This window comes from Gymnoscopelus braueri (genome assembly GCF_963280865.1).
Source record: "Gymnoscopelus braueri genome assembly, chromosome: 13".
NCBI classification, from domain to species: Eukaryota; Metazoa; Chordata; class Actinopteri; order Myctophiformes; family Myctophidae; genus Gymnoscopelus; species Gymnoscopelus braueri.
Genome location: NC_137615.1, coordinates 19,608,427 through 19,634,619, shown reverse-complemented (window position 1 = coordinate 19,634,619; position 26,193 = coordinate 19,608,427). Strand labels below are relative to the sequence as shown.

General features: G+C 39.6%; 2 protein-coding genes across 2 annotated transcripts; one reads left to right on the top strand and one right to left on the bottom strand.

Moving 5' to 3' along the window:
- Positions 1-1,524: 1,524 nt before the first annotated feature.
- On the top strand, positions 1,525-16,572 carry LOC308099279 (UNC93-like protein MFSD11). Its single transcript, XM_080447978.1, has 13 exons — positions 1,525-2,014; positions 3,056-3,111; positions 5,160-5,267; positions 5,349-5,428; positions 8,345-8,441; positions 9,323-9,381; positions 10,074-10,218; positions 10,881-10,930; positions 11,181-11,246; positions 11,342-11,467; positions 11,887-12,061; positions 13,535-13,670; positions 15,531-16,572. The coding sequence occupies exons 1-13, from the start codon at positions 1,925-1,927 to the stop codon at positions 15,681-15,683; spliced, it is 1,341 nt and encodes a 446-aa protein (XP_080304104.1). The 5' UTR covers positions 1,525-1,924; the 3' UTR covers positions 15,684-16,572.
- Positions 16,573-17,410: 838 nt separating this feature from the next.
- Positions 17,411-25,578, bottom strand: kdm8 (lysine (K)-specific demethylase 8). Its single transcript, XM_080447979.1, has 8 exons — positions 25,443-25,578; positions 23,671-24,155; positions 22,861-23,033; positions 20,423-20,555; positions 20,268-20,318; positions 18,918-19,067; positions 18,732-18,824; positions 17,411-18,381 (listed from the first exon to the last, which is right to left on the bottom strand). The coding sequence occupies exons 2-8, from the start codon at positions 24,133-24,135 to the stop codon at positions 18,217-18,219; spliced, it is 1,230 nt and encodes a 409-aa protein (XP_080304105.1). The 5' UTR covers positions 24,136-24,155; positions 25,443-25,578; the 3' UTR covers positions 17,411-18,216.
- Positions 25,579-26,193: the final 615 nt, after the last annotated feature.

Sequence of the window (26,193 nt, the reverse complement as noted above, 5' to 3'; positions counted from 1 at the left end):
TTTACTCTACATTACACTACATTTCAAAGACAAATTATATTGTTCACACTATATTTCTAGGAGGGGAAAACATACAACATTATGAATTAATCAATTATAATTAAGCCCTTCAAATATGGTGAAAATAGCTGATCTACTACCTCAACAGCTAAATTAGTTGATATAGCATCAATATCAGTTCAACCACTTTAACCTGATATGTATCAGCAATTTTAAAATAGCTGATCTACAAGCTGATAACACATCAAGATGGCAAGGCATTGAAGGCAAGGCAATTTTATTTGTATAGCACATAAGATAGTTCAATGTGCTTTCAAAAAAACATCAGTGATGGAGGTGTTTTGAGCTTGTAGATCTGCAATGTTTTTGCAGATCTAAATGTTCACAATCACAACGCATTGTGATGTGATGCATTGTGAGCTTGTAGATCGGCACATTTCACAATTTTTGCACCACACCATTGTGCAACAAAGTAAAAAATAGGGCTCAAGTTAATCAATTTGTTGAAATATAAAATGTTAAATATAAAATATATTTAAAAAACAACTTCTCGATTATTTGATAAATCCAAAAAGTAATCGATAGAATAGTAAGCATTAATTTAAACACCCCAAATATTGTACAAAGATATGATGCCTTTCCTGGTGAGGCTGTGCAAATATTAGGCCTATTTATATATATGTCACATATTCTTTATATTGCTAATAAAGAATTCAATTTGTTAGCATTCATTCATCGTTGTGAGCTTGCAGATCTGCTATTTTCAAAAAATATTGAAAAACATTTGAAAACATCAATCTTGTATATGGGGGTCCCTGGCACGCGGCCAAATACATATAAATGTAGTTAATTTAGTTAAAATGTTTGAGAATATATATCCCTAGCCCTGATACATGACTGTCATATATTATATGACAGTCATGGATGAACTTCAACATAATGTTTGCATTTTCTCCCTTTTTAGCCTGTACATCTACATAAACGTACACATTTCAAATATAAAGGGCTTATCCCATGGCAAAGATGTTACAATTATGTACGGGCTCTCAGAAATACCCTTAGTTTCAATATTGTTCAATAAAAAGCATTTTAATCCGATTGGTGGCCATTTTGTTCATATGCTTTCAACCACGCAACGGCGCAACCCTATTGGTTAGGAGGTGTATTCGCTCTGATACATTATAACTCTATACAAAAAATGGCCAATGATCGGATTAAAATACTTTTTATTGAACAATACCGAGCATACGGATACTTTTCAGGGCCCGAACATAATTGTAACATCCGTGGCAATAGGGTAAGCACTTTATATTTGAAATTTGAACGTTTATGTAGATGTACGAACCAAAAAGGGAGAAAGTGCAAACACTATGTTGAAGTCCATCCATGACGGTCATGCCGTCTTGTGATCCGTGGCTAATTTATCCCTTGCATCTGCTTGCATCACCTCTGGCAGGCAGCAACGCCCACACTGTCCCACAATTGTACAAGAAGAAGAAGACGAAGTTGGAGAAGCAGTAGCAAAGAGGATGAACCATCGTTTTTAATCAAAGTCACAAGTTGTCATGCTAGAAATCAGCCAGACGGGAGCTGATGAAGCCACAAATACACTGGATGTGAACATCTCATGCGCTCTATAGAGCCTTTTCGCGTATTCTCTTCAACAGTTTGTTGTATAGCAACCTAGTCAACTCAGCACGTTGAACTTTATACGCGCTCGACTGCGTCCAAACCTGGATCTATTGGATCTATTGTTGTTGTTGTTGTTATGTTTACAGCAGCGTGCTGAATGAAAATATCACACCCATGGGTGTCTCTCTGCCTCGTTTTGTAGCTCAAATGCCTCTTCTTCCACACAACGTATTGGCGGCAGCAGCATCACCCAAATAATAGGGTGTTTTTTGTTAAGATATCTATAAAAGCCATGGCTGACAGGAGAACTTTCAACGTTGTGATTTTAGGCGTGGGGTTTTTGTTCATTTTTACAGCCTTCACGACTTGCGGAAACATTGAAGTAAGTCACAAAACGTTGTTATCTATAATATCTCTGTAATGACTGTGTAACCCAACTCTGTTGAGGTTGTTTGGGAAGCTTCTTGGTTTCATTTTTGAAGATATCTTTTTAATACAATTATTTTGAATGACTGGCCTGTAGAAATTAGTTTTCTGACAGAGATGTGGCACAATTTATTATTGTATTAATGTTTTACTTAATTAGAAATTATGTTAATAATACGTGATAGATGATTTATTTTCAATATGACAAAAATGATAGCATTTTTTTCGGAGGCTACAACAAGCAGTCCATGCATTGTGTGAGACGGGACCCTGAGTCAGGCGCGTCTCGTGTTTCTCATTTTCGTCATCATTCAAATAAATTATCCTGTCAGACGACCCTACTACTCGTGATCATCCCTGCCATAGATATACACGTCACCCGAGATTTTGTTTTTCAGCTCTAATGTGCATGTGGTGGAAGAAGTACTCACATTTTGTACTTCAGTAGCAATACCACAGTGTAGACTCTGTTATCAGTGAAAGTACCAGTATTCCAAATGTGCTTGAGTAAAAGCACAAAAGTATTGTAAAATATACTTAAATGCACAATGTCCCATTTCACAACTTTCCAAATATGGGTCATAAAATCCTTTGAAAATAGCAGACCTAAGCTTGAGATCTGCTATTTTCAAATGGCTGAAATGTAGGGCTGAAGTGGTTAATGTATGTTTTGTAATAATAATCTAAATCTACAAAGTAACTAGTAAATAAAGTTTTCAGATAATTGTAGTGGAGTAAAAGTACAATATTTGCCTCCGAGATGTAGTGAAAAGTAAAAGTACTGAAAAGCTGTACTTAAGTACAGTACTTGAGTATTATGTACTTAGTTACTTTCCACCACTGTGATCATCCCATATTACACATCACCCGACATTTAGTTTTTCAGTTCGAATATGATTCCTGCATTTATATTTCTTTCTATTTTAGCAAACTGTGATCAAATGTCTGGAGCATGATATACTTTCAGTTCTAATGATTCCTGCTCATTTCTTTCTAGCAAACCGTGATCAAAAGTCTGGGGAATGATACTTTCACTGGAAGTGGCTACCACAGGTAGGCTATGTCAGTTTGATTCAAATAGGCCAGTGGTTCTCAAAGTGGGGTCCGGGGACCCCCAGGGGTCTTTGAGGGGGTTCCAGGGGGTCCCCAGCAAAAAGATTGTTACGTAGTTAAGAACCAAATGGACCCTCACAGGTCTGTAACTCAGAGAGAGTGCACAATTTTGTATACATTCTCTGAATTATGGGGGCCCATGGCCTAATGCATAAGGGGTGCAACAGTTAACTAGACGCGTCGCAATTCTGGGAAATTGCAAAGTGTGGTTGCGCCGACGGCGGTCGCGGGTCGCGGCCGCCGGGACTCGAGGAATACGCCTGGAGGAATACCGTCGGAGGCCGCGCGATTCGAATTCGGCGCCGATCGGATCCCGCGTTCGTGACGCGTGCCGTTTTCATTTGAGGAAATAGGCCCCTCCCACTAAAGAAACAGGCCCCTCCCACAAATGTAGCGGGCCAATGACATCGTCATGTCACTCCTGAGATCACTTGCTTTTCTTTTTGAGAGAACTGATCCCTCCAAAAATCATGTTTTTGTGTCAAACGGTTACATTTTGCGCATTTGTGGCACCCCCTATAGGTCAAATTGGAAATGCTTTTGGGGATTAGTTGAGTAAACCACCCTCGATATGTGATTCAAATTTGGGATTGACTGGACGTTTCGTTCGCGTTTTGTGGCATTTTTTGTAAAACAGGCCCCTCCCGCTAACTTTGGAATCAATTACGGCCGAACGGTATTGACTATCAAAACTCCGCTTGGGTGTGTTTATCGCATGGGTCCATAGATCGTGTGTACCGATTTTGGTGAGATGTGGACAAAATCTGTAGGCGGAGGAGCTAAAAGTGTGTTTTGAAGAAAATTCTAAATGGCGGAAAATCCATCCTGACGCAAATGGGCGTGGCCTATATAGGGAGTTGCGTCATGACCCAAGGAATCCAGGGGAAAATATGTTTTTATTCTACGACCTACGGTTCAAGAGTTATAGGCCAAAACGTAAAGTGGGCTGTTATAGCGCCACCATGTGGCCGACTGGTGTGAAATGTTGTATAATAATTTGGCAATAAACTATGAACCTCCCCTCAAAGTCTTTTAACTCTAGCCCTTACAGTTTCTGAGAAAAAAATACTTGAATGGGCGTTTTTTCATTTTCCCATTAAAGTGGATGGGGAAATTTTATGCACTAATAAATCAATATCAATTAAACTATCTCTTAGCAAGGTACAAGCAGTCGATTCCCGGTGAAGCCGGTCAATTTGACATATGGCACAAAATTGGGAAAAATAAACTGTGGGAGAAATAGCGAATAAGAAAAAAGTTTATCTAGAATAAAGTCGGTAGAGTACTATAGTCTGGTTGCCCATTCGGGCAACCACACTAATTAAACACATTGATTTAATTGATTATAAAAATCGATTAATAACTGATCCCTATTTTGGGGATGTCATAGGCAAAAACTTTCAAAACGTTTTAAGAATAGTAAAAATAGTAGATCTGCAACCTCACAACGTGATGCGACGTGTTGTGAGCTTGTAGATCTGCTATTGTCACTATTTCTGCACAAAATCGTTGCGTGATGAAGTATAAAATACACTTTAAGTGGTCGATTCATAGATATAACCCCCCCCCCCAAAAAATAAAATACGTGCTTCCCTATTATTTGATTAATTGAAAAATTAATCGATAGAATAATCGCTCAGAAAATAACTGACAGTTAGAGCCCTATACCAAACTGGTGGTCCTTGAAATTAAGAAGTTTGAGAACCACTGAAATAGGCTATATAGCCTGCACGTAAATCCTTGTTAATTTAAAGCTGCAATCCATAAGGTGGTGGCCATAGCTTAGTGGGTAGAGAGAGACAGGCCGTCTGGTAATCAGAAAGTCACCGGTTTGCCTCTCTGACCTCCAGCTATTGCAGATGTACTATATTTATAAATGTATTAACATACTCTACCATACAGATTGGTTAAAATATTTGTATCTCTTACTACTGCGGATTTTATATATGTTTAAATATATGTTCAAGGTTTTCTCCTCTCCTCAACAGCCTTGGAATCATCTATGGAGTTTTTTCCTTCTCAAATTTACTTGCTCCTACGGTTGTTGCAGTACTTGGACCACGGCTTTCTATGTTCTTAAGTGGTATGCTTTACAGGTAAATATACTTCCCATGTGATATTTTCCCGCACATTTATAATAATGGAACATTATCACTATTATCCATCTTGTCTTGTAGTGGTTACATAGCTGTGTTCATCATCCCATCAACATGGTCCTTCTACTTCACCTCCGTACTAATTGGAATAGGAGCTGCCAGTAAGTTCAATTTACACTAATGTGCTCAACGTACTCACTCAAACACTAACATTTAAATCAGGACCCCCATAACTCTTGAGAGAGTACCAATGGAACCACATGGACCCGTATTTGTACACTCTTTATGTTACAGACCTGTAAGGGTCCATTTGGAACCCCATCAAGGAACCCTGAGGGTCCCTGGACCCCACTTTGAGAACCACTGATTTAAACACACCTACACCCAAACAACCACAAATAAGCTCTAGGCTTTATTGTGTTTTATTTACATATATTGTACAAGGTATGACGCTTACTGGTGGGGCTGCATTTATTATTTATTTATATAGTGTATATCACATATTTTTTTACATTGACCATAACATTTTTATGTTTTAGGAGTCACCTACCTCAAAACATTTATAATGTGTACATACATACAGGCAACCTTTTCAAGCATTCCGTTTAGAGGTAGCGCCTCTTCAACCTGTTCAATCCAGATTATGCTGAACTTGAATGGGATAACACAGGATAGCTCCTACTGTTTTTTGCTGTTAAAGTAGCTACTATTGTTTTATTTTTGCAGTTGAAGTCACAGCATTAGAAGCAGTTTTCATGGTGCTATAGTCACAGCATTGGAAGCAGTTTTCATGGTGATATACAGTACATTCGTGTATAGGCTGTTAATGAATGAGAAGATGCACACAAACTCCATTATTATCAATAGGATTATGAATGGCTATTACTATTTCCTCCAGGCTGGGAGGCAAAGATTAGGTTTGTGTGTGTTTGTCTGTGTGCAACTAATCTCGGAAACTGCTGGAGCAATCAGCATAAAACATTTCGTGCAGGCTGCCAGTAGGCCAAGGAACCCCAATTCTTAAAATCGGCCTCATCGTGGCGCTATACCAGGCCGCTTTACATTTTGTTTATTTATTTACTTTTTACCCCCTTTTCTCCCCGATTTAATCGGTATGCCAATTAATTCCTGCCCACACACAGCCTGTGTGTTGACACTGCTGTTGTAACCTACTGGCTCACTTGCCAGTGAGGAGTCCCCACCGGGGAGGACGTAGACTAGAGCGTCTGTCCTACTCCTCCCGCCCAACACTCCCTGCTTACAGGTGCCGCCGCAGCCCCTATGGAGTATGTGCAGTGACAAATATCACCCTCCCTGCTCGGCTTCCCTTCCCCCGAACATGGGTCAATTGTGTTTGTATAGACACTCCAACAAAGCCGGATTTGAACCAGTCTATAGTCTAGGGGTTCGAATTCAGCTTTGCCTATAGAGTCTACAGGACTCTTGAACTGTAGGTCATACAGTCAACATTTATTTTCCCCTGGATTTATCGGATCATGACAGAACAACCTATACAAGCCAATGGCCATTTCCGCCTAATAAGATGTTATGCCATTTTGCATTTTCTTCAAAACACACTTTTGCTACTACTACTACTTGGCTCTTCCTGGGTGTCCTTGAGCAAGATACTGAGCACATAACTGCTCCCGATGAGGAAGGTAAAGGATAAAGGCGCTAAAGAAATGCAGACCATAATTTATTTACCATTCTCTTCACCGATTTTGCATGCTGTGGGTAGCTGAGTCTGTTTGAGCTGGGCTTACTTTCTCAATCCATTAACCATGTTCCCAGTTTTATCTCTCAGGAGATAAAGTCTGGAAAAGAACTATTGCCGAAAGCATCTTTACAAGTACAGGAATTACAGGAATACATGTTGCCCAGCCTACCGGAACTTCCTGCAGCTCTGTACTTCCGGTACAGAACCAGGACACAAAATTGAAAGTTACAGTAGGACACTTTCAAATGGTGCTCAGTAGACACTACTCAGAGGTGAAATAATCCAGCATGTACTGTAAGCTCAGTGCTTGTGGCAATGTGGCATATTTCCCCAGACAACTAGTTTGCTATCACAGAAAAGATCAAATAGTATTTGCTTACACAGCATAGGCATGTTCAAATCCTATGGGGTTAGATAATGTATTCAGGGTCTGCTGGTTATACTTTGATGAATGTTCACAGCATAACCTGTATTAGTTGAAGGTTATCATACTCTAATCCTCTGCAATGACATCAGAGGTATCGTTATAGTCATTTATTTTATCATCATCATCATCATTTTAAAAAAAGCATTGTGTAACCTTGTTTGATAAGTGCTCTGTAAAGTTATTGTCTCTATACCAGGCCGAAGGCATGGCCGAGACTGTGTTTTGCACCCTGTCCATCCGTCCGTCTGTCTGTGGACAGCTAATCTCCAACACTGTGGGCCCGATCGACATAAAACTGTGCACACACACTCCCTGGATCTTTCACATCGGCCTGTTATAGCGCTACCAGGAGGCCGATCTTTGCAAAAGTGGTCCGTTTTGAACAAAATGCCTCAAATCATGAACGCAGCGTCCGATTGCCGTGAAACTTTGAACGCACATTCCCACTAGGCCGAGTAAGAAATGCCACCCTTTTCACATTGTCCTGTTATAGCGCCACCAGGAGGCCGATTTTTGCTAAACCGATTTTTGGATATTAGCCCTACTCATACAGATTTCGTCCAAACATCACGCACATAGGTACACATCATCTTTATGGTCATGTGATCAAGATGGATCTGTCCGATCTTTCATACTCCATTCTGATTGGCGAATTCCGAACATTGCTGTTCCACAATAACCTAGCTGACCTGGTGGAGACCTGTGCTCCGAGGAGCACTTTTTCTTGTTATCATTATTATTATTGGCTCTCCTTCATGTTTTGTGGAAGGCATAATGAAGCAGGGTTTTGTGTTTGTTACGGTACAGGGTCAGTATGGCTTACCTAAATCATCACCAGGAACCGTATGAACTTAAAGAGGCCATTTTTAATGTGAGACATGGACTTAATTGATTAATTTGGTCTTAATTTTGATTTCATTTCACTCATTACAGTTCTTTGGACAGCTCAGGGACACTTCCTGGTAGAGAACTCAGAAGCATCCACTATCAACAGGAACACAGGAATGTTCTGGGCTCTCTTACAGTGCAGGTACAGTAAGTGTTAGGAGTGCTAGTGTTTTTATCTATTTATTTATTTATTTATGCAGCATAACAATCACAAAATAGTGTTTCTATTTTAACGTTTCACACAATTTCTAATGACCATTTAACATATTGTTGCTGTAAGGCAGAAACCTTGTATCTCCATATTTCAACTTTTTATGTTGTTTCATAAATTAACACCCTACTTCATCATACAAGAGTGAAGAGTGTCGCACAAAAGTAGTGAAAATGGCCGATCTACAAGCTTACAATGCGTTATGAGCTTGTAGATTGGCTTTCCCCCCACTATTTTACAATGTATTTTAGCCTGGCTCCAGCCCCTAAATCGCTAGCCACGCTTCAGAGGTCTGGTGCTTATTCTTAACTCTATGGTGACGCTGTCGAAGGTGGGGTTTTCTCGGTTGAAATTCTATCCGGCCCAATGGGGACGGGGATGATCCAGTATGAACCAGTCGCCAAAGAGTCCCACTTTGGCCACGCCCCATCTCAGAAAACAGCTGCACTGAGACAGCTTTCAGACGGAATAATGGACTGAAATGAAATGAAAATTCAGGCTGAGTGTCAGGCTTTGATTGATTGATTGAATACATTATTAACAGTTTGCAAAAAAGGTACATGGGTACATGGATAACACAAAAAAGCCCAAAGGGCTTATTTCCATTGTGGTCCTGTGTATTCAATTAGTCGAGAAATGTCTTTAAAAATAATCATGAAAAAGGAACTGTTTTGGACATGCAAGGTTTCCACCCGACAGCTACGATATAATACACCCACCAATGAAACAGAGCATATTTATGAGAATGATGATCTGCATAATTCTGGCTTATTTAAATAAGCCACAATTAATTATACATTTTTCATTTGCAGCATGGTGTTTGGGAATCTGTACATCTATTTTGATTGGAAAGGAAGCGTGGAAATATCAGGTAGGATTCAATTAAAGTAATGAAAACATTTTACTGGCAAATATTGTCATTATTTCAATACAAAGGTGTATTTTACTCAGTAAAATACTAATTTAAAAGTACAAAGTACAAATATCTCATTTAAAAATGGAACCTTATGGGACTAGAAATGGACCCTAACGAGCAGTGTTGGACAAAGTACTCAGTGCTTGAGTCAAAGTGTAGATACTTCTGGTCAAATATTATTACTCAACTAGAGTCAATCTAGAAACTCACAACAGTTGTGAGCTTGTAGATCTGCAGATCTGTTATTTATCTTAAGTGGTTAATTGTACTTTTTCCCTTCCAAGAAATGTAGTGGAGAAAAAGTACAATAATTTACTTTGTAGTGTAGTGGAACCCATTGCTAAAAACACCTTCTAAATCTTGACCTAAGTTTTCTGAAAAACTTCAAATATTTATTAAAAAATTACAACAAATGTATGTTGCGATATACTGTACATAGCAACAGGAACCCCAGAAGGGGTTCCCGTCCTGAAAGGTATAGTTACAAATAGGGGTTCCCGCCCAAAATGGGTTAAAAGTCATAAGTACTCTCTCTCTGAATTACAAATGGACACGTTAACACTGGGGATATTACTGTGTACTGACTGTACTCATGCTAAGTAGTTTTAAGATGTTAATCACCATTTAGTCGAATGCTTCTCTTTCAGACAGGAGCAGAAAAAACATATTTTTATCTCTGCTGGTCACATCGGTACTTGGTACACTGAGCTTCCTGGTACTGAGGAGGCCAGATCACCAGGACGACATGCTCTCTGAGGACGAGGGACAGTCTTTACTCTCAGTTCACATGATGTGAGTGGATATTTGTATTCGGTAACCAGCCACAGACCCCCATTTCATACACTATTTTATCTCTGGTACCCCAATCTATGCTGTACAATCCTCAGTGTTAATTTAACTCTGAGTGGTTCCATTTGTACAATTGGAGTTACACATCTGTAAGGTCCATTTGTTTCCTACTGTGTTATTTTTTTTTTAATTGTGAAAATATGTGCAAATCTTTGAATATATATATTCTTTTAAAGCGAACATTTTTAACTCAAATCTTTGCATCTGGGGGTCCCTGGAACAAAATATTTTGAGATGGGGGTTCGCCCGACCAAATCAGCTTCAGGTCTTAATGGGTTAACTATCAGTCATTTAGCTGGGGATCGCTGAGGGTCCCCGGACCACACTTTGAGAACAACTGCTGTTAATGCTGCAACACACATTCTGCACAGTAGACTGAGCATGGTAACTCAGAAGGTATAGTAGATGCCACTGAACACAAATGCAAAAGGCTCCACATACTACAGTACCTACTATACAAGTCCTTTGAACTATTCCTCATTTGTGTTTTGTAAAGCACTTTGTCAACAAAGTTACCATTTATGATTATTATTATTACGATACACCAGCAAGTAGAGTTTAGTGAATACTGCAAAGGATATAACTATTTTTTGTGTGTTGTATAGGTATAAGGAGAGAGCAAACACTGCTGTAAAAGATGCCAAGTCAGAATTCAGTAAGTTGGATGGAACACTACACTAATCATTGTATACAAAGAATCTTGACGCACCTTTTATCTGGATATTGAACATTTTTAAGTCAGCTGTATGTATTTGAATATACTTACAGATGAGTGATGTTGCCCCATCTTGCCAGACTCTTGATACATTAAACATCTTGATCTGCACTACAATTATACTGTATAGTTATTATAATGTGTTTATTAGCCAATCAAAACAGTGTCTGATATTTCTGTTTATCCTCAGGGACAATCCTACAACTTCTGAAGTCTAAAACTATACTGCTCCTGAGCTGCTGCATGGCCTACAGTGGTAAGAAAGAAGAGTGCTTATTATAAGTTGGTTAAATATTTTAACACCCTCCCAAAAAAGCTTGCAGCAAACAGCATGTCCCCTCCATTCTGTAGGTCTGGAGTTGTCTTTTTACAGTGGCGTGTATGGAACTTGCATTGGGGCAACTACCGATTTTGGAGAGGACGCAAAAGGCCTGATTGGGATCTCTGGTATTGTGGTAGGAGTTGGAGAAATAGTCGGTAAGTTGATAGACCTAAGTTAAAGGGATATTTCACTTTCCAAAAAAGAAATGGGTCATTTTATGGTCTACTCAGGCTTTTGTGAGCCCCCCAGACCGTTTTTAAGTTGCTTGATTCAGTATTTAGATATTTGATATTCATTTTATCAGACACGCCCCCTTCCTATACAAATCTTGAAAAACATTTAAGAAATAACTGCATTGCGAACCAATGTAAAAAGACCATAGGGCGATCCTTCATATTGAGGTGGTGACTTGATTTATTTTCCAAAGCAGTCTGTTAGCGGCCATTCTCGCAACTAGCTTACATTTACAGTAGAAGTCACCACAGGTAGGTGGAGATCTCCGATCATATGGCAACGCAAGACTTAAAATCCTGTGTCTGACAGCATGTTTTGATTTTGTATGTATCCTCATCAGGCGGAGGGCTTTTTGGACTCATGTGCAAGAACAATCGCTTCCGACGGACCTCTGTGGTCTTTCTAGGAATGGTTGTGCATTTCATTGCCTTCTATTTAATCTTCCTCAACATACCTGATGATGCCCCAGTTGTGTTCAAAACTAGCACACAGCACCGGCCATATCTTACACCGAGGTACGGTAGTTTAATTCTCAAATAGTCTTGTCAATGTATGCATATTCGAACAACAGTAAGGGCTCGTACACACTGCAGGAGATTTGGTCCGAGATTGCTGTCGCCGACATTTTTTGGCGCTCGCCGACAAAACCTCCCGATCTGACGCAGATCGGCCTTTGATCTGCGAGATAATGCTCGCTCTGTGTGAAAGGTTCCGCGAGACGATGTGGCCGCGATTATCCGCTCTGCGACGGCTTTCCGACCGTTTTCAGATAACTACCATGTTAGATATTCAGCTCTGTCCCAGACAGGAGATCGGACAGTATCATACATTATGAAAGGGTCTGCGAGGAGATCCACGCTACAGCCAATGAGAGCACATTACAGCCACCGTGGCCAGGGGAGCGTCGCTGGATCTGACCACAACAAACAGTCCCTACCGCAATATTACCGTCCAGTCCTGTATTAAGTTAACATTATAAAACAAAATGAGAGAGTGAGCGAGCCTGGTGGGCTGTTTATTTTAGAGGAATTGTACAGAGAGAGAGAGAGAGAGACAGACAGACAGAGAGTGAGAGCAAGAGCGAGCTCTGTGTGTGTGTGTGTGTGTGTGTGTGTGTGTGCAGCATGTGCACGGTGTTATGAACAGCGTTGCCAGATGTTGCGAGAGAAATAAGCAACCAGGTCTATGAAAACAAGCCCAAGAAAAGGCCACTTGAGCACTTTAAACCTATTTACAAATACATTGGATATTTGAAAATAGCCGATCTACAAGCTCACAACGCGTCGCAGCTATTTTCAAATAAAAATCTTGAGAAAATTTATGGAATATTTTCCAAATCCACACAAATCTTGTATGGGGGTCTATGATGGCACAACATATTTACAGAAGGGGGGTCTGCGGACAAATACATATTATGTGTTGTTTAAACCACTGGTTTAAACAACATTAGGAAACAAGGCCAAATAAGCAACTACACAAATAAGCCCAAAAAATGCACCCCGCAACAACCAATATTTACAAGCAACTCTACAGAAAAACAAGCCCAAAGTCGCTTATAATAAGCGGACATGGCAACGCTGTCACTGACGGCTTCTGCGCACTTGACATGCGAGAGAGAGAGAGAGAGAGAGAGAGAGAGAGGGAGAGAGAGAGAGAGAGAAAGAGCGAGAGAGGGGGGAGAGGGAGAGAGGCATATCACGGGATACGTCGATTAAAATGAATTGGAATAAACTCAAATGTATGTATTGGGTCTGACTCTGGAGATAGCATCCTAGTGAACTATCCTACAGTGTGTCAGCCCTTGTCGGGGATCAATCCTGTTGTGAAGACCACAACGATATTATGACAGCCGATTTCAAGAAATAAACTCCTGCAGTGTGTAATGCTTAACGATCAGATGACCCCCCGACCACTTTAAGGTCTTCCAGTCTGTACCTGCCTTAAGGCCATTGCCATTTTTGCTTAGCCTGTGATCTTTTCTTTCATAGTGTGTCCATTGCTATGCTGTGTAGCTTCTTGCTTGGACTTGGTGACAGCTGTTTCAACACACAACTGTACAGCATACTGGGCCGAGCATATGCTGAGCAAAGCGGACCTGCTTTTGCCATCTTCAAATTCATCCAGGTAACCCTGAGTTAGTATTAAGCGAATAAGCGTACTATTTTTGTGAATGGAGATGAGCAAAGTTGAATTGAGTTGTAGGTTTGTCAAATCAACGTGTTGTGAGCTTGTAGACTAGCTATTTTCTGCGAGCGACACCATTATATGATGAAGTATAAATTAGGCTAGAGCAAATTCACCTCTCCATCTTTAACTTTTCTTCACTCTACTGTGCTCCAAGAGGAATACCGTAATTAAAAAAGATTTTCTAAAAACTAAAATGAAGAAAAACATAAGAACAAAGATTTTACTGTGTATTTGGGAAAGAACAACGGCAACATTTCCATAATCAACATGATTTTACTGTACATTATCTTGACAAAAATCACCAGCACTCACTTGAAGTCCTTTTAGGCTCTTTTATTTATTTAATCACCCAGTAGCAGCAGCAGCAACAGCAGACGTTTCGGCTGCAGCCTTCCTCAGCGCGATAATCCCGTTTATCATGCTGAGGAAGGCTCCGGACGAAATGTCCGCTGCTGCTGCTGCTGCTGGGTCATTAAATAAATAAAGAGAGCCTAAAAGGACTTTAAGAGAGTGCTGGTGATTTTTGTCAAGTTACTGGAGAACTACCTACTGTACAAAGACTCTAAGACTGCTCACGTTCTCTTTTTCAAGTTTACTGTACATTATGCCTACTAAAAGGAGAATATCGTCGGTGTGGTGGAAACCTTGTATGTCCAAAACCATTCCTTTTTTGTTATTTCTTTTTAATTAAAATAATTAAAATAGCCGATCTACAAGCTCACAAGTAAACGCCTTGCGCATTGCGAGGCGTTTGTAGATCTGCTATTTTCACTACTTTTGTGCAACACTCTTGTATGATGAAGTAGGCCATTCATTCAAAAAAAGCTAATATATCAGGTTTTACTCCTTTCACCGTTCATGTTCTGTGACACTTGGACAATCGCACGATTATCCCAAATGAATTTATAACTGCCTCTTATAATCTATTAAATCGAACTGATCGATTCGATAGATTGTTTTTAGAAAAACAAATAAATATTGGATCATTTAATAACAGGGCTCCCTCGTGAAAGGGATCTTGTATCTCAATGGGACTTCACCTGTATAAATAAAGGTAAAAATAAATAAATACATAAAATGACACCATTGTGTGACGGACGAAGTATAAAATAATGCTTAAGTGGTTAATTGACTTGTTGATCTTTCAAAAACAATTAAAACACACTTCTACATTATTTGATTAATCTAAATGTAATCGATAGAATAATTGCTAAGAAGTGAACCGAGAGCTGCAGTCAGTGGTGGAAAAAGTACTCAAATGTTTTACTTAAGTAAAAGTATCAATACTGCAATGTAGACATACTTTGTTACTGTACAAGTAAAAGTCTGGAATTCAAAATTTACTTGAGTAAAAGTACAAACGTATTGGTATCAAAATGTACTTAAAGTACCAAAAGTAAAAGTACTCATTATGCAAAATGTCCCATTTCGAAAATAGCAGATCTACAAGCTCACAATGCGCATTGTGTGCTTGTAGATCTGCTATTTTCAAATGGCCGAAATGTATATAGGGCTGAAGTGGTTACTGTATGTTTTGTAATAATAATCAAAATCTACAATGTAACTAGTAACTGAAGTTTTCAAATAATTGTAGTGGAGTCAAAGTAAATGTTTTGCCTCTGAGATGTAGTGGAGTAGACGTAAAAGTATTGGAAATTGGAAATACTCAAGTAAAGTACAAATACCTCTAAATTGTACTTAAGTACAGTACTTGAGTACATGTACTTAGTTACTTTCCAACACTGAGTCCTAACCGCCTTTCTTTCTTTCTTTCTTTCTTCTGCTCCCTCCTGTCAGTCCATCTTTGCAGCGGTGGCGTTCTTCTACAGTGGGTATCTGCTCCTGACATGGCAGCTCCTATTCATGGTCATCCTGGGCTTCACTGGAACACTGAGCTTCTTCCTGGTCGAGAGGATGCAAAACTCCTCTATCGATCTGCAAGATTATTAGCTTATTCGCCTTCCATTTCAGTGCTGGCAGTTCAGTGGAACGGACAGAATTGAGGAGAGTTTGTTCTGTGGTTTTATATCAGTGGTTCCTCAGACTACTTAATTTCAAGGAAAACCCATGACTCAAGGAACCCTGTGGGTCCCTGGAGAACCAGTGTTTTTGATTATTAACTGCAGTCAATACTTTACCTATGTTAACACTACACATGTTTAGGATTGACTACTATGTGCCTGCCTGCCTGCCTGGTCAAAATGTCAAGGTGGAGTTGCATTGTTATACATTTCAAGACCTGATTTGAAATTTGCACATCCTTTTTTGCTGTTCTAATACAACACGATACACTACTAATGATAATTAATGTTGTTTTCTACTCTGGTTTTGCTGTGCATTTTGTTAAGATTCTCATGTTATCTCTTATTGCTCTCAGCTCAGGGATTTTTATTTCAGACACTGTTGATGCAAATGTGTTTTGAATCCCTTTGAACTTTTGTGCTGTTCAATTGATTAATTGTGAGTTAAAAGAAAAGTATACATCAAGGATATTATATTAACCACTTCAGCCCTCTATAGTACACATAGTGAAAATAGCAGATCTTCAATACATTGTTTAATTTAAAAAATATATATATATATAGGTTAGGATATCTCAGTCGTTCTAGTCATAGAAAATGGAAAATGTTTGACAATCACTATACTTTTTTATATTTTGCATATTAATGTATTGTCAATTTGTCACTTAAAGGAGAATTCCGGACAAATTAAGTGTTATCTTTGATGTCTCGTTACTCACCTAACGACGTGAAAAGTGGCGTTCTTTTTTTCCATATATTCCCCTGTCGTCATTTTTTAAACCCCCTCCGTTGTCATAATGGGAGCGAGTGGGTAAGGGAAATTCGTCTATTATAACCGACGCAAAGTTGTTTTTCTCTCTTCTGCTAGTCATTGTGGAGTCTCATGATAGTCAAACGTGCGTTGAAATGTCCTGCGAGGCCACCGTTAATGGCGAACGATTTAACACTGGATGCTTGTTTCTTTCCAGAACCTGGCAACTCGTGTTGCCAGATTCTGGCCATTGACGGCAGCCTCGCAGATAGTTTCAACGCATGTTTGACTATCATGAGACTCTACTATGAATACTAGTAGAGAAAAAAACAACTTTGCGTCGGTTATAATAGACGAATTTCCCTTACCCACGCGCTCCCATTATGACAACGGAGGGGGTTTAAAAAATGACGGCAGGGGAATATATGGAAAAAAAGAACGCCACTTTTCACGTCGTTAGGTGAGTAACGAGACATCAAAGATAACACTTAATTTGTCCGGAATTCTCCTTTAAGCATCTATGTTTTTCTACAGCCTAAAACGTTTTATAAATAAATCTCTCAAATGTATATATTGGGTATTGCATTTATACAGTAAGTTATATTTGCTATATTATATCTCTACAACACACATATAGCTCAGATGATGGCGCTCTGCTTGACAGGATTTGCACATTCTGCAAGTAATTCATTTTAAAATACATAAATCAATAATCTTTCTTCCAATTAAATTAGGTTATTTAATAAATGCTATTTGAGCCCTGTATCAAGCACTGGATTTTCCTACATACTGTAGTATGTTTTGCACACATCAAATAAAGATAACTACCGGTATATATTAATGTAATGTAACTTTATAACAGCACCTATAACAGGCAAAATTCACTTTATTATACTGCAGAACAAGGTGTATCTACTCGATTTAGTCTGTATTTTCTAGATTTATTTCAAGAATTAGGAGGCCATTAATCAAAGAAGCCTTAGTGGAACAGAAAAGGTTATAGGTCCAGAGGTACCATATGACTTCACTGGTAATTGAGTATTGATTACATTATAATGAGTAAGCAGTTTTGTGTCATCTTGAGTCAATTGTGCCACTTAACTGACAACAAAGCTTTGAGGGTGTAGCTTAACATAAAACATTTACTCACACTGTATAAATCATCGGCATTTGCTTTATTAAGGATAACTAGAAATTAACCATTACCCTCAGATGTCTAACACAAATCTTAATGCCATCACCAAGCAGTTTCCTCAACCTCTGGTGTCACCACATGTATGGAGCCTGCTACTGACTCTGAGCTATGAGGAAACATTTGCAATATTTTATTTAGTACACAGTAATGTTTTAGATTGTCAATGATCACTTAGAAAATATGAAATTTACAAAAAAATAAGAATCTTGTTTACCATGTAAGTCTTTGACACTTGCCTCAATGATGTATTGGTTTTTGAACCATGAAAGATACACATTTTTCTATTTAGTGATAGAACTGCAGCTGCATTTTAGATTAAATAATAGCCGACTTTAGTTCACTTAGATTTTCTCATTTAGTTTGAAAGTAAGTACTCTCGTCCAGATATATTTGAGTAACTGGTCATATCTATATTATTATCACTGTGCTTGATTGTGTGATAATCTAGAGTGGTTACATTTTATTTTACTCCAAACGTATTCAAATAGTATGACACATTCTATATCTGAACTACCTTCAAGACCACCAGAAGCTCACAGAGAAGCTCAGTTCTAAGGAGCGTACATAATGCCAGTGCCGGGCAGGAATAAACAGAACATCCCCAGGCCGAAGCACACATTCCAGGTAGGGAGCTTTAACAAAGTCTGGGAACTTTTCCTTGTCTGGACTCTCCGCCTCCACCTGCATTGAGGACATTGTCGTTACATACATGTCAGGGTGGAAACCTTGTACGTCCAAAACCGTTACTTTTCATGAAATGGAACAAAAAAAAGCTGTGTTCCAAAGGATCCTATGTAGTTATTATTTAGTCACAAGCTCTTGTTAATACTTTTCATTGGTTCACACTTAACCAGTGAAAACAGTTGACAAAACAATTGCTGATCCACAAGCTCACAACAAAGTAGGATACTAATTTACAAACAATAATAAAAAAATACATCAAATGTTGAAATATGGAGATACAAGGTTTCTGCCTGACAACAACGATTTACAGGCCAGCCATGTATGCCTTTATAGACAGACTGTCCTACCTGACTAGTGTTGTGAAGGAGCAGTGATTGGTGAGGGTAGAGCATGTCTGTGTGCTCTGGAGAATATAGGCGAATGTACTTGCTTCCAACCACCTGACGCATGAAAGAAAATGGTCAGAATCACAATCCCCAGACAAATCTTTGACGGGTGATGTTTTCATGAAGTTAATGCAGCAAACGTATCACCTGTGCTAGGAAGTTCTGTTGAGGATCGTGGTGGAGGGGGGACACCGTACCACCTGGCCCAAACCATGCGTTTATAGTAATATCATCATCGTCGCCCTCACCAAGACAACAGTAATCAGGAATGCAGATGTCATCTTTCAGCTCTGGTACCTAAGGAGACATCACACAGATCAAACTGTCAATCGTGCCACTTTTAATTAGACAATATGTGCTTCTAATAAAATACGGTTAATGGATGGAAACAAACAGACGGTGAGACCGGAGTTATTTTTTCTGTAACCAACAAATCCTCTGGAAAGCTGCAAGCATTTTGGCTTCTCGTGGAAATGTTTTTGCAAGTGAAATTTGTCTTGCCATAGGGGGCTACAGCTTGTAAAACTAACCACCATTCTAAATCGCTCACCCCCTCGGCAACACAACTTTTAGAAGCTCCGTAGTTTTTTAATGTATTCTTCTTTCTCATTTTTTAAATACGTTATTTTTACCTTTTGGGAATGTTTAAGATAATATTATTCCACATTTAGCTCCTTGGAGTATTGTTTGTATGTTACTGTGTTTCTTGGTGAATAAGCAGCTCAAAACTAATTGCCCCTAGTGGGATTGATAAAGTTGTTTGAAGGTTGGTACCATGAATTAAATAACAGTCATTTTGTTCATTTCTATGGGCAAATTAGCCAAGACAAATTCACTACAATTGTGGCAGAAATAAGTGGTGTACAGATCTAGCTTGATTTATTAATATAAAATACAATTAAGAGATCATACAATTGATATTCTCAAGAATACAAGAGTATCAACATTTTGTTTTTAATTCATTATAACTGATGTGATTATTCCATTTTTCAAGTTAATCAGTAAGTTGGTATTTCTCCTAGCTTTGTAAGAGATACAACAAAATGTATGGTTGTTATTACATAACTAGGGGATTACTAGGTATCAGCAGTGGTGTATCTTTTTTTACATATTTCCTTCATTTAGATTATTTAAGTAATTTCTGTTAATATTTCATGCTGTAAAAATCTGAATGATAAAAATATGATGATCCCACTTTATTTAAAATAAAAAAATCATAATTAATTGTGCATGGATTTTGCTGCACAGGCATGCCCTATTTTAGAACTGCCCTGCATTTGAGCATGAATGAAAGAAATAATCCAACAAATTAGACATATAAAACACTGGCATTCTCCTTTGTTGATCTTGTTGGACTCAAATCGTTTCCAACATGGATGTACAAACAACAATGGCATTAAAGTTTTACATGTGAAATTGGTTTAATTCTAAGCCTTGTATGTACAGTATGTATTAGTGCAAGACATGCAAAGATTTCAACCTGTTGGCACACCGTACCTGGTCAAATAGCTGATGTTGAGCAAGATATCCTGAAACTTTCACTCCATCCTTGGTAAGTTTGATCCGCAAAAAAACAAAACAGAAAACACATGAAAAAAGAAATGATACACAATACCAACTGAGTGAGAATGACCTTATAAGGATATACTTACTTTTATTAAAATATAGCGATCAATGAACTCATTAACAGTAAGGAGTGTCTGAGACCATTCTTCATCAGTATATCTTGATCCCACTTCAACAGGCACGGTCCGACAGCCAGCTACAGATCTTATGTATTCTAGGCTTTTCAGCAGGGGAAACAGAATATGCCAGTTAATATATTACATAATACAAACTTTATTATGTATACTTATATAGTATCATACCCAGGTAGCTACAGTACACAACCTAAGATTCTGCCAAAGTTACGTGCGGATGCTGTTCGTGGACTTCAGCTCAGCCTTCAATACAATTGTCCCTGCAAGACTAGACACGAAGCTCAGAGACCTAGGCCTGCACCCGACCATGTGCAGGTGGGTACTGAACTTTCTGTCGAACCGTGGTCAGGTGGTGCGGATGGGTAACATAACATCAGACCCAATGACCCTCAATACCGGTGCACCCCAGGGCTGTGTGCTCAGCCCCCTCCTTTACTCCTTGTACACCCATGACTGTATGTCCACGCACGGCTGCAATACCATCATTAAAGTACGCCGACGACACTACAGTCATGGGGCTGATCACTGACGCCAATGAGACGGCCTATAGAGATGAGGTCAATACACTGGCGCTGTGGTGTCGGGAGAACAACCTAGCTCTCCACGCGGGAAAGACCAAGGAGCTAATTGTTGACTTCAGGAGGCCAAGGAGGGAGCACACGCCAATCCTCATCGATGGAGTTGCAGTGGAGAGAGTCAGTGGGTTTAAATTCCTCGGCATACACATTGACGACGACCTTAAAGGTATCATGACATTCATTTTCACTTTTTTTATTTTCAATGTTTTATTTGGGGTTTTATGACCTCAATTACACCCAAAAAAACTGAACTTAAAACATTCAGTGGATTTTCTGTGGTCTGGGGTTTTCTGAATAATTAGGCTGAAAAGTAATCTGAGCTTGGCCCTTCGACAGTGAGGTCACTGTCGAATAATCCCGCCCACTCTCCTCCTCGCCCCTCCCCTCCCCTATCCTTTCCTTTGGGGGGGGCGGAGCAGAGGCGATGATTGACAGGCAAAATCCCTCACCAGCGACACCCGCAGGCAAAGATTTCTTTTTTCATTGCAGTGGAAAAGGCTTTAGAAATGTGAGAGAAAAACACCTGCCATTGATCACTGGAATGGAATTTTCACTTAAAACTTTTTGTACACTTTTGAAGGACCAGGACAAAGACTTTGAATGTGGTGTAAAAGTGAATGTCATTAAACCTTTAAGTGGAACACTCACACCACTCATGTGGTGAAAAAGGCACAACAACGCCTGTACTGCTTACGGCGCCTGAAGAAGTTCAGGGTCAGCCCCCGTATCCTGAGGTCCTTCTACAACTGCACCATCGAGAGCATCCTGACGGGTGGTTTCATCGTATGGTACGGGAGCTGCACTGTCCTTCAACAGAAGGCACTACAGAGAGTAGTGCGGTCAGCCCAGCGCATAGTCGGAGGTGAGCTTCCCTCCCTCCAGGGAATATACGAGAGGCGATGCGTGGCCAAGGCTGAACGGATTGTCGGGGACGTCCACCATCCCAGCCACAGCCTGTTCAGGCCAGCACTGCGGCCGCGGCCAGGCAAGCGGTATCTCAGCCTTGCTAGCCACACACAAAGACTATGGAGTACTTTCTTCTTGGCCACCATAAGACTTTTGAACACACACTGAACACTACATGGCCCGGACTATATGGCCATATGTCTGTGGCTAATGTATTAGATCCATGACAATGCAGTTTGCACATGAGCTTTTTGCACTTAGGTAGTTTAGATCTTATACATGTTTTTATTAAGCAGCTTAGTTTCTAACATAACATTGAGTCTGAATGTGGAACTACTGAGACTGTAGCTGCTGTGTTGGTTTTTTAGCGCACAATGAATTTCACGTGCCTTTTACTTGTAAATGGTATTGTTGACAATAAAGTTGAACCTTGAACCTTGAACCTTGAATGTAGTTTCTTTCTGTGATAACTTTCTTTCTTTTTTTCAATATAGCATTATGCCACAGGGGTTGTCATTGACATATTGATTGATTGATTGAATACTTTATTTAGACGTTTGCAGAGAAAAAGCACATGAAAGTACAGTTTAAATAGGTCAACTAAATAGGATTAAAAAGCCCATGAAAGCCTAACGGCTTGTTTCAAATGGGGTCCTTATGTACTCAATTCATAGTGACATTAAATGACAGACAGATATATTCTGTTTGTGTTGTCAGACAACCACATGACTATAAAATGTAATTTGATTGAGGGTCACAAAATGTTAAATGGCTAGCTAAGACAACTGTAATTACTGTAGCTGTTTGCATTTATTTTTGCAAGTCAGGGCACCATGACCGTAGTAGGCTATGTAATGTAATGACACCCTGAAATTGAAGGCAACAATGCTTGTGTAAAATAAATACCTCCAAAGGTGGTTCCTGAGCGCTGGCCAGTGGTCTATAATCCCTTCTAAAATAACTGGCTTTAAGGGGAGCAGGTAATTTGACCTGAATCCCTCCAGTGAAGGACAGCGTATCCGGGGAATAGTCATTGTTTGGTCGACTACAGGAACAGGTGGGCATTCAAGCTTCAATTTCTGTCAAGGAAATAAAGAGAAGATGTTTCTATTTAGACAGAAATGGCAAAAGATATATAGTTTGTGGTGCCATGGTTAAGGAATTAAGCTTCGTCGTACAACAAATAACTATATAATAATAACCAAGCTCATAACGCATCAGGAAGTGACATGCTGTGAGCTTGTAGATCTGCCATTTTGATCATTTTGAAACATTTTGGAAAATATTTGAAAATGTTCACGAATAATGACTTTCCCAAAATAGGAATGACAGGTTAGAAGTGGCTAAAAGACTACTGGGTAAAATGTGTCTTGTGTGTTTTTTGTTGTCCCCCCCCCTGCTGAGGTGATCAATCAAATCCAAAAATACTGGAAAAACAGCAACAGAACACTAACCACTGAAGTAAAATGACTGGAAGCTTCAAGCTGTGTGTCCAAAAAAATAAATAAGAAAATAAATACAGAAAAATCTAACTTTTGGATGAAGGTTCGGACAAAGCCGCCATTATAATCTCTGTGAAATCCAAAATGGAATTCTTAATTAATTCTAAAGTGTTCGATGTCACTTTAACTGGGAATTAAACATAAGATTAACCTAAATTAAAATTTACAGCCACTTTGTTTTTAAATAAGTATGATATGAAGAATAGGCATTGACCTTTGCATGAAAGTGTTCATTTTGATCATCTTCTTTAGTAGTTTTCCTAAATTTCCTTAATTCACTCTGTAGAATTTGGACCAGGACATGGAGGATATTGTCCATGATGGCTGCACCCATGATTAAGCCCATGTCACAAGTTCTAATGGCCTGTTCGATCATTTCTGCAGATGGCTCCTGGTGACACAAGGCTGAGACTTTGAACAAGCAGCCATAGGAATAAACACGCCTCCACTCTTTGTCCACATCGCGCCATGTTCCTGTATTGAGTTTCTCCCATGAATAGTCCATTATGATCTGAGCATTTAGCATATAATCCGCCCCTGAAGTGTCACTGTACAGGTGCTGCCTGGATCGTTTGAGCAACTCCACCACACTTGACTCCACTTTCTCACTGAATTCGAGTGGAAACTGTGTCTCAACCGGTGGCAAAACAGCAACGATATTTGACCAAAGCGCAGTCATTGATGAGGCCTTTATATGTCCTGTAGAAAATAAAGTAAATGTCAGTTTATACACATTTTATGTACATGCAGAGACAACTAACCTGTTTGAATTTAGTTGAATACATGCCCCCATAATTCCCTATAATATATTCAGAGGTGACATGATTTGGGTGGTAATTTATTTACTTGACCCAAACCATTTCCATTGATCTTTGCATTTGCTATTCCTCTTTCCTCTTGGGGGCATGCAGAGGTATGTGAGAGAAAGTGAAAAATGGAAAAAATTGTCTTTTACTTTTTAATGATAAAACATGAACAAACTTTGGGGAACAGATGCAGGTATAAAGGTTAGATTTTTTTTAACACATTTAGATCAAAACTGTACTTTTGATGGATTTTGCAAAATGTTGTAGTCAGGTACAAGGGGGTACTTGGATTCAGGAAAAGCGGGGTACTGAAGCCAAAAAAGTTTGAGAACCACTGTTGAGGAGAGCAAGCCTGCCCATCACCCATGGGCTGTCAACCATGGATGCAACCTGTACAACTATCTGGGGGCAGACTGGATTCCAGGCTGACTGGATTCCAGGCTAATCTGGGGGTCCACTGCAGAGTCTGCGGTTGGCAGCTGCAGGGGTGCACGGTTGGGATTCGGTATGTTATATCTTCTCCCAGTACCCAGGGAGAAGTGTCTCTCTCCATCCTGCTACCTCTGTTATTCTGCGGCTGGAAATACTGTTCTCAAGAGTATTGGATCGTTATTTATGCTGGTGTGGGCTATGACCAGATAATAGCCTCTGTTAGTGTCATGTAATAAAGTTGAGTAACAACAAAGTGTGGACATTCAATCACACAAGCAGTCATTACAGTACCATTACATTAAATACTTTATTGCAACTGATGCAATAAATACTTTTACAACATTACTTTACCGCCCTCATTACAAAACTGACTACACTGGAGCAGGTGTAACTCAATTATACTTCCAACCTGGCAGATAGTTAGAAGAGCAGGTGAAGGGATATTGAGCCAGACATATTAGAATGGAGATCTATGCACATTGCACAGTGGAACAAAGAAACGCACTTGGCTTATTATTATCTCACACAAATGTCGCACTGTTGTTTGCCACAAACATATCATTCTGGCTTTTTGTGTCATAAACGCTTGGGCAACTGCATTGCAGTGTTGTTTACTCTGGTGAGTCTAAGATCAGATATAGTTTAAGAAGATGAAAGGAGAATTATAGCCATGGATCAAGACTATCATAGATGTATTTTATCGAGTCTGACTTTTACTTTCATAGGCTAGGAGAATTTAGTTTCAAACCTTAGCGGACACAGCAGGAGCAATTCTGATCTGTTTTCAGCCTCTGTAAATACAGTGTTTATACACTGATTCAATTTAACATTGCGTATGTGTGGAACGATCTGTTCCGAAATAATGCTACCATGCTAACCTAAATGCTAGACTTGTGGTGGGCCAACATAAACACACCGTAACGCAACCAGGCTCTCGAACGAATGGTTCCCGGGTAGCCCCGTTTGAAACCTCACTCTCCACGATAGTTCCGAGATGACGTCCCGCTGTCTCGGGTACCGGCAGAGGTAGAGTCCGTCCAAATGCAGTAAAGATCACCCTTTTCGCAACATCGTATCCAAAAAGTAAAGGTAGTCCAAGACATCTACAGATATTAGCAATGTCTCCGGAAAGTACAATTTTACCGACGGGGTTGAAAACCCCGTTTAAAACGCGTATTTTGTCAACCTGTGCCATGTTTTGCCATTCAACCCGGAAGAAACCCCGACGGCAGGTGCCAGTACTGCTCCCGATTCGGCTATGGGAAATCATGGCACAGGCTGACTAAATAAGTGTTTTAAACAGGTTTTTCAATCCCGTCGGTTGAATTTTACTTTCCTGAGAAATTGTAAACATCTGTAGGTGTCTTGGACTACCTTTACTTTTTGGATACGATGTTGCGAAAATGCATTTGGACGGACTCTACCTCTGCCGGTACCCTAGACAGCGGGACCTCATCTCGGAGCTATCGTGTAGCCATGGTTCACATGACGCTCGTCTG

Bases quoted from the DNA above. Each gene is read 5' to 3' on its own strand.
- LOC308099279 (XM_080447978.1), top strand. From the start codon at position 1,925: ATGGCTGACAGGAGAACTTTCAACGTTGTGATTTTAGGCGTGGGGTTT. The intron at 2,015-3,055 runs GTAAGTCACAAA...ATTTCTTTCTAG, and splicing joins CGACTTGCGGAAACATTGAA to CAAACCGTGATCAAAAGTCT. The intron at 11,468-11,886 runs GTAAGTTGATAG...TATCCTCATCAG, and splicing joins AGGAGTTGGAGAAATAGTCG to GCGGAGGGCTTTTTGGACTC.
- kdm8 (XM_080447979.1), bottom strand. From the start codon at position 24,135: ATGACTGCGCTTTGGTCAAATATCGTTGCTGTTTTGCCACCGGTTGAG. The intron at 20,556-22,860 runs GTATTTATTTTA...CCTGCTGAAAAG, and splicing joins CTCAGGAACCACCTTTGGAG to CCTAGAATACATAAGATCTG. The intron at 18,825-18,917 runs GTGATACGTTTG...TTCATGCGTCAG, and splicing joins AACAGAACTTCCTAGCACAG to GTGGTTGGAAGCAAGTACAT.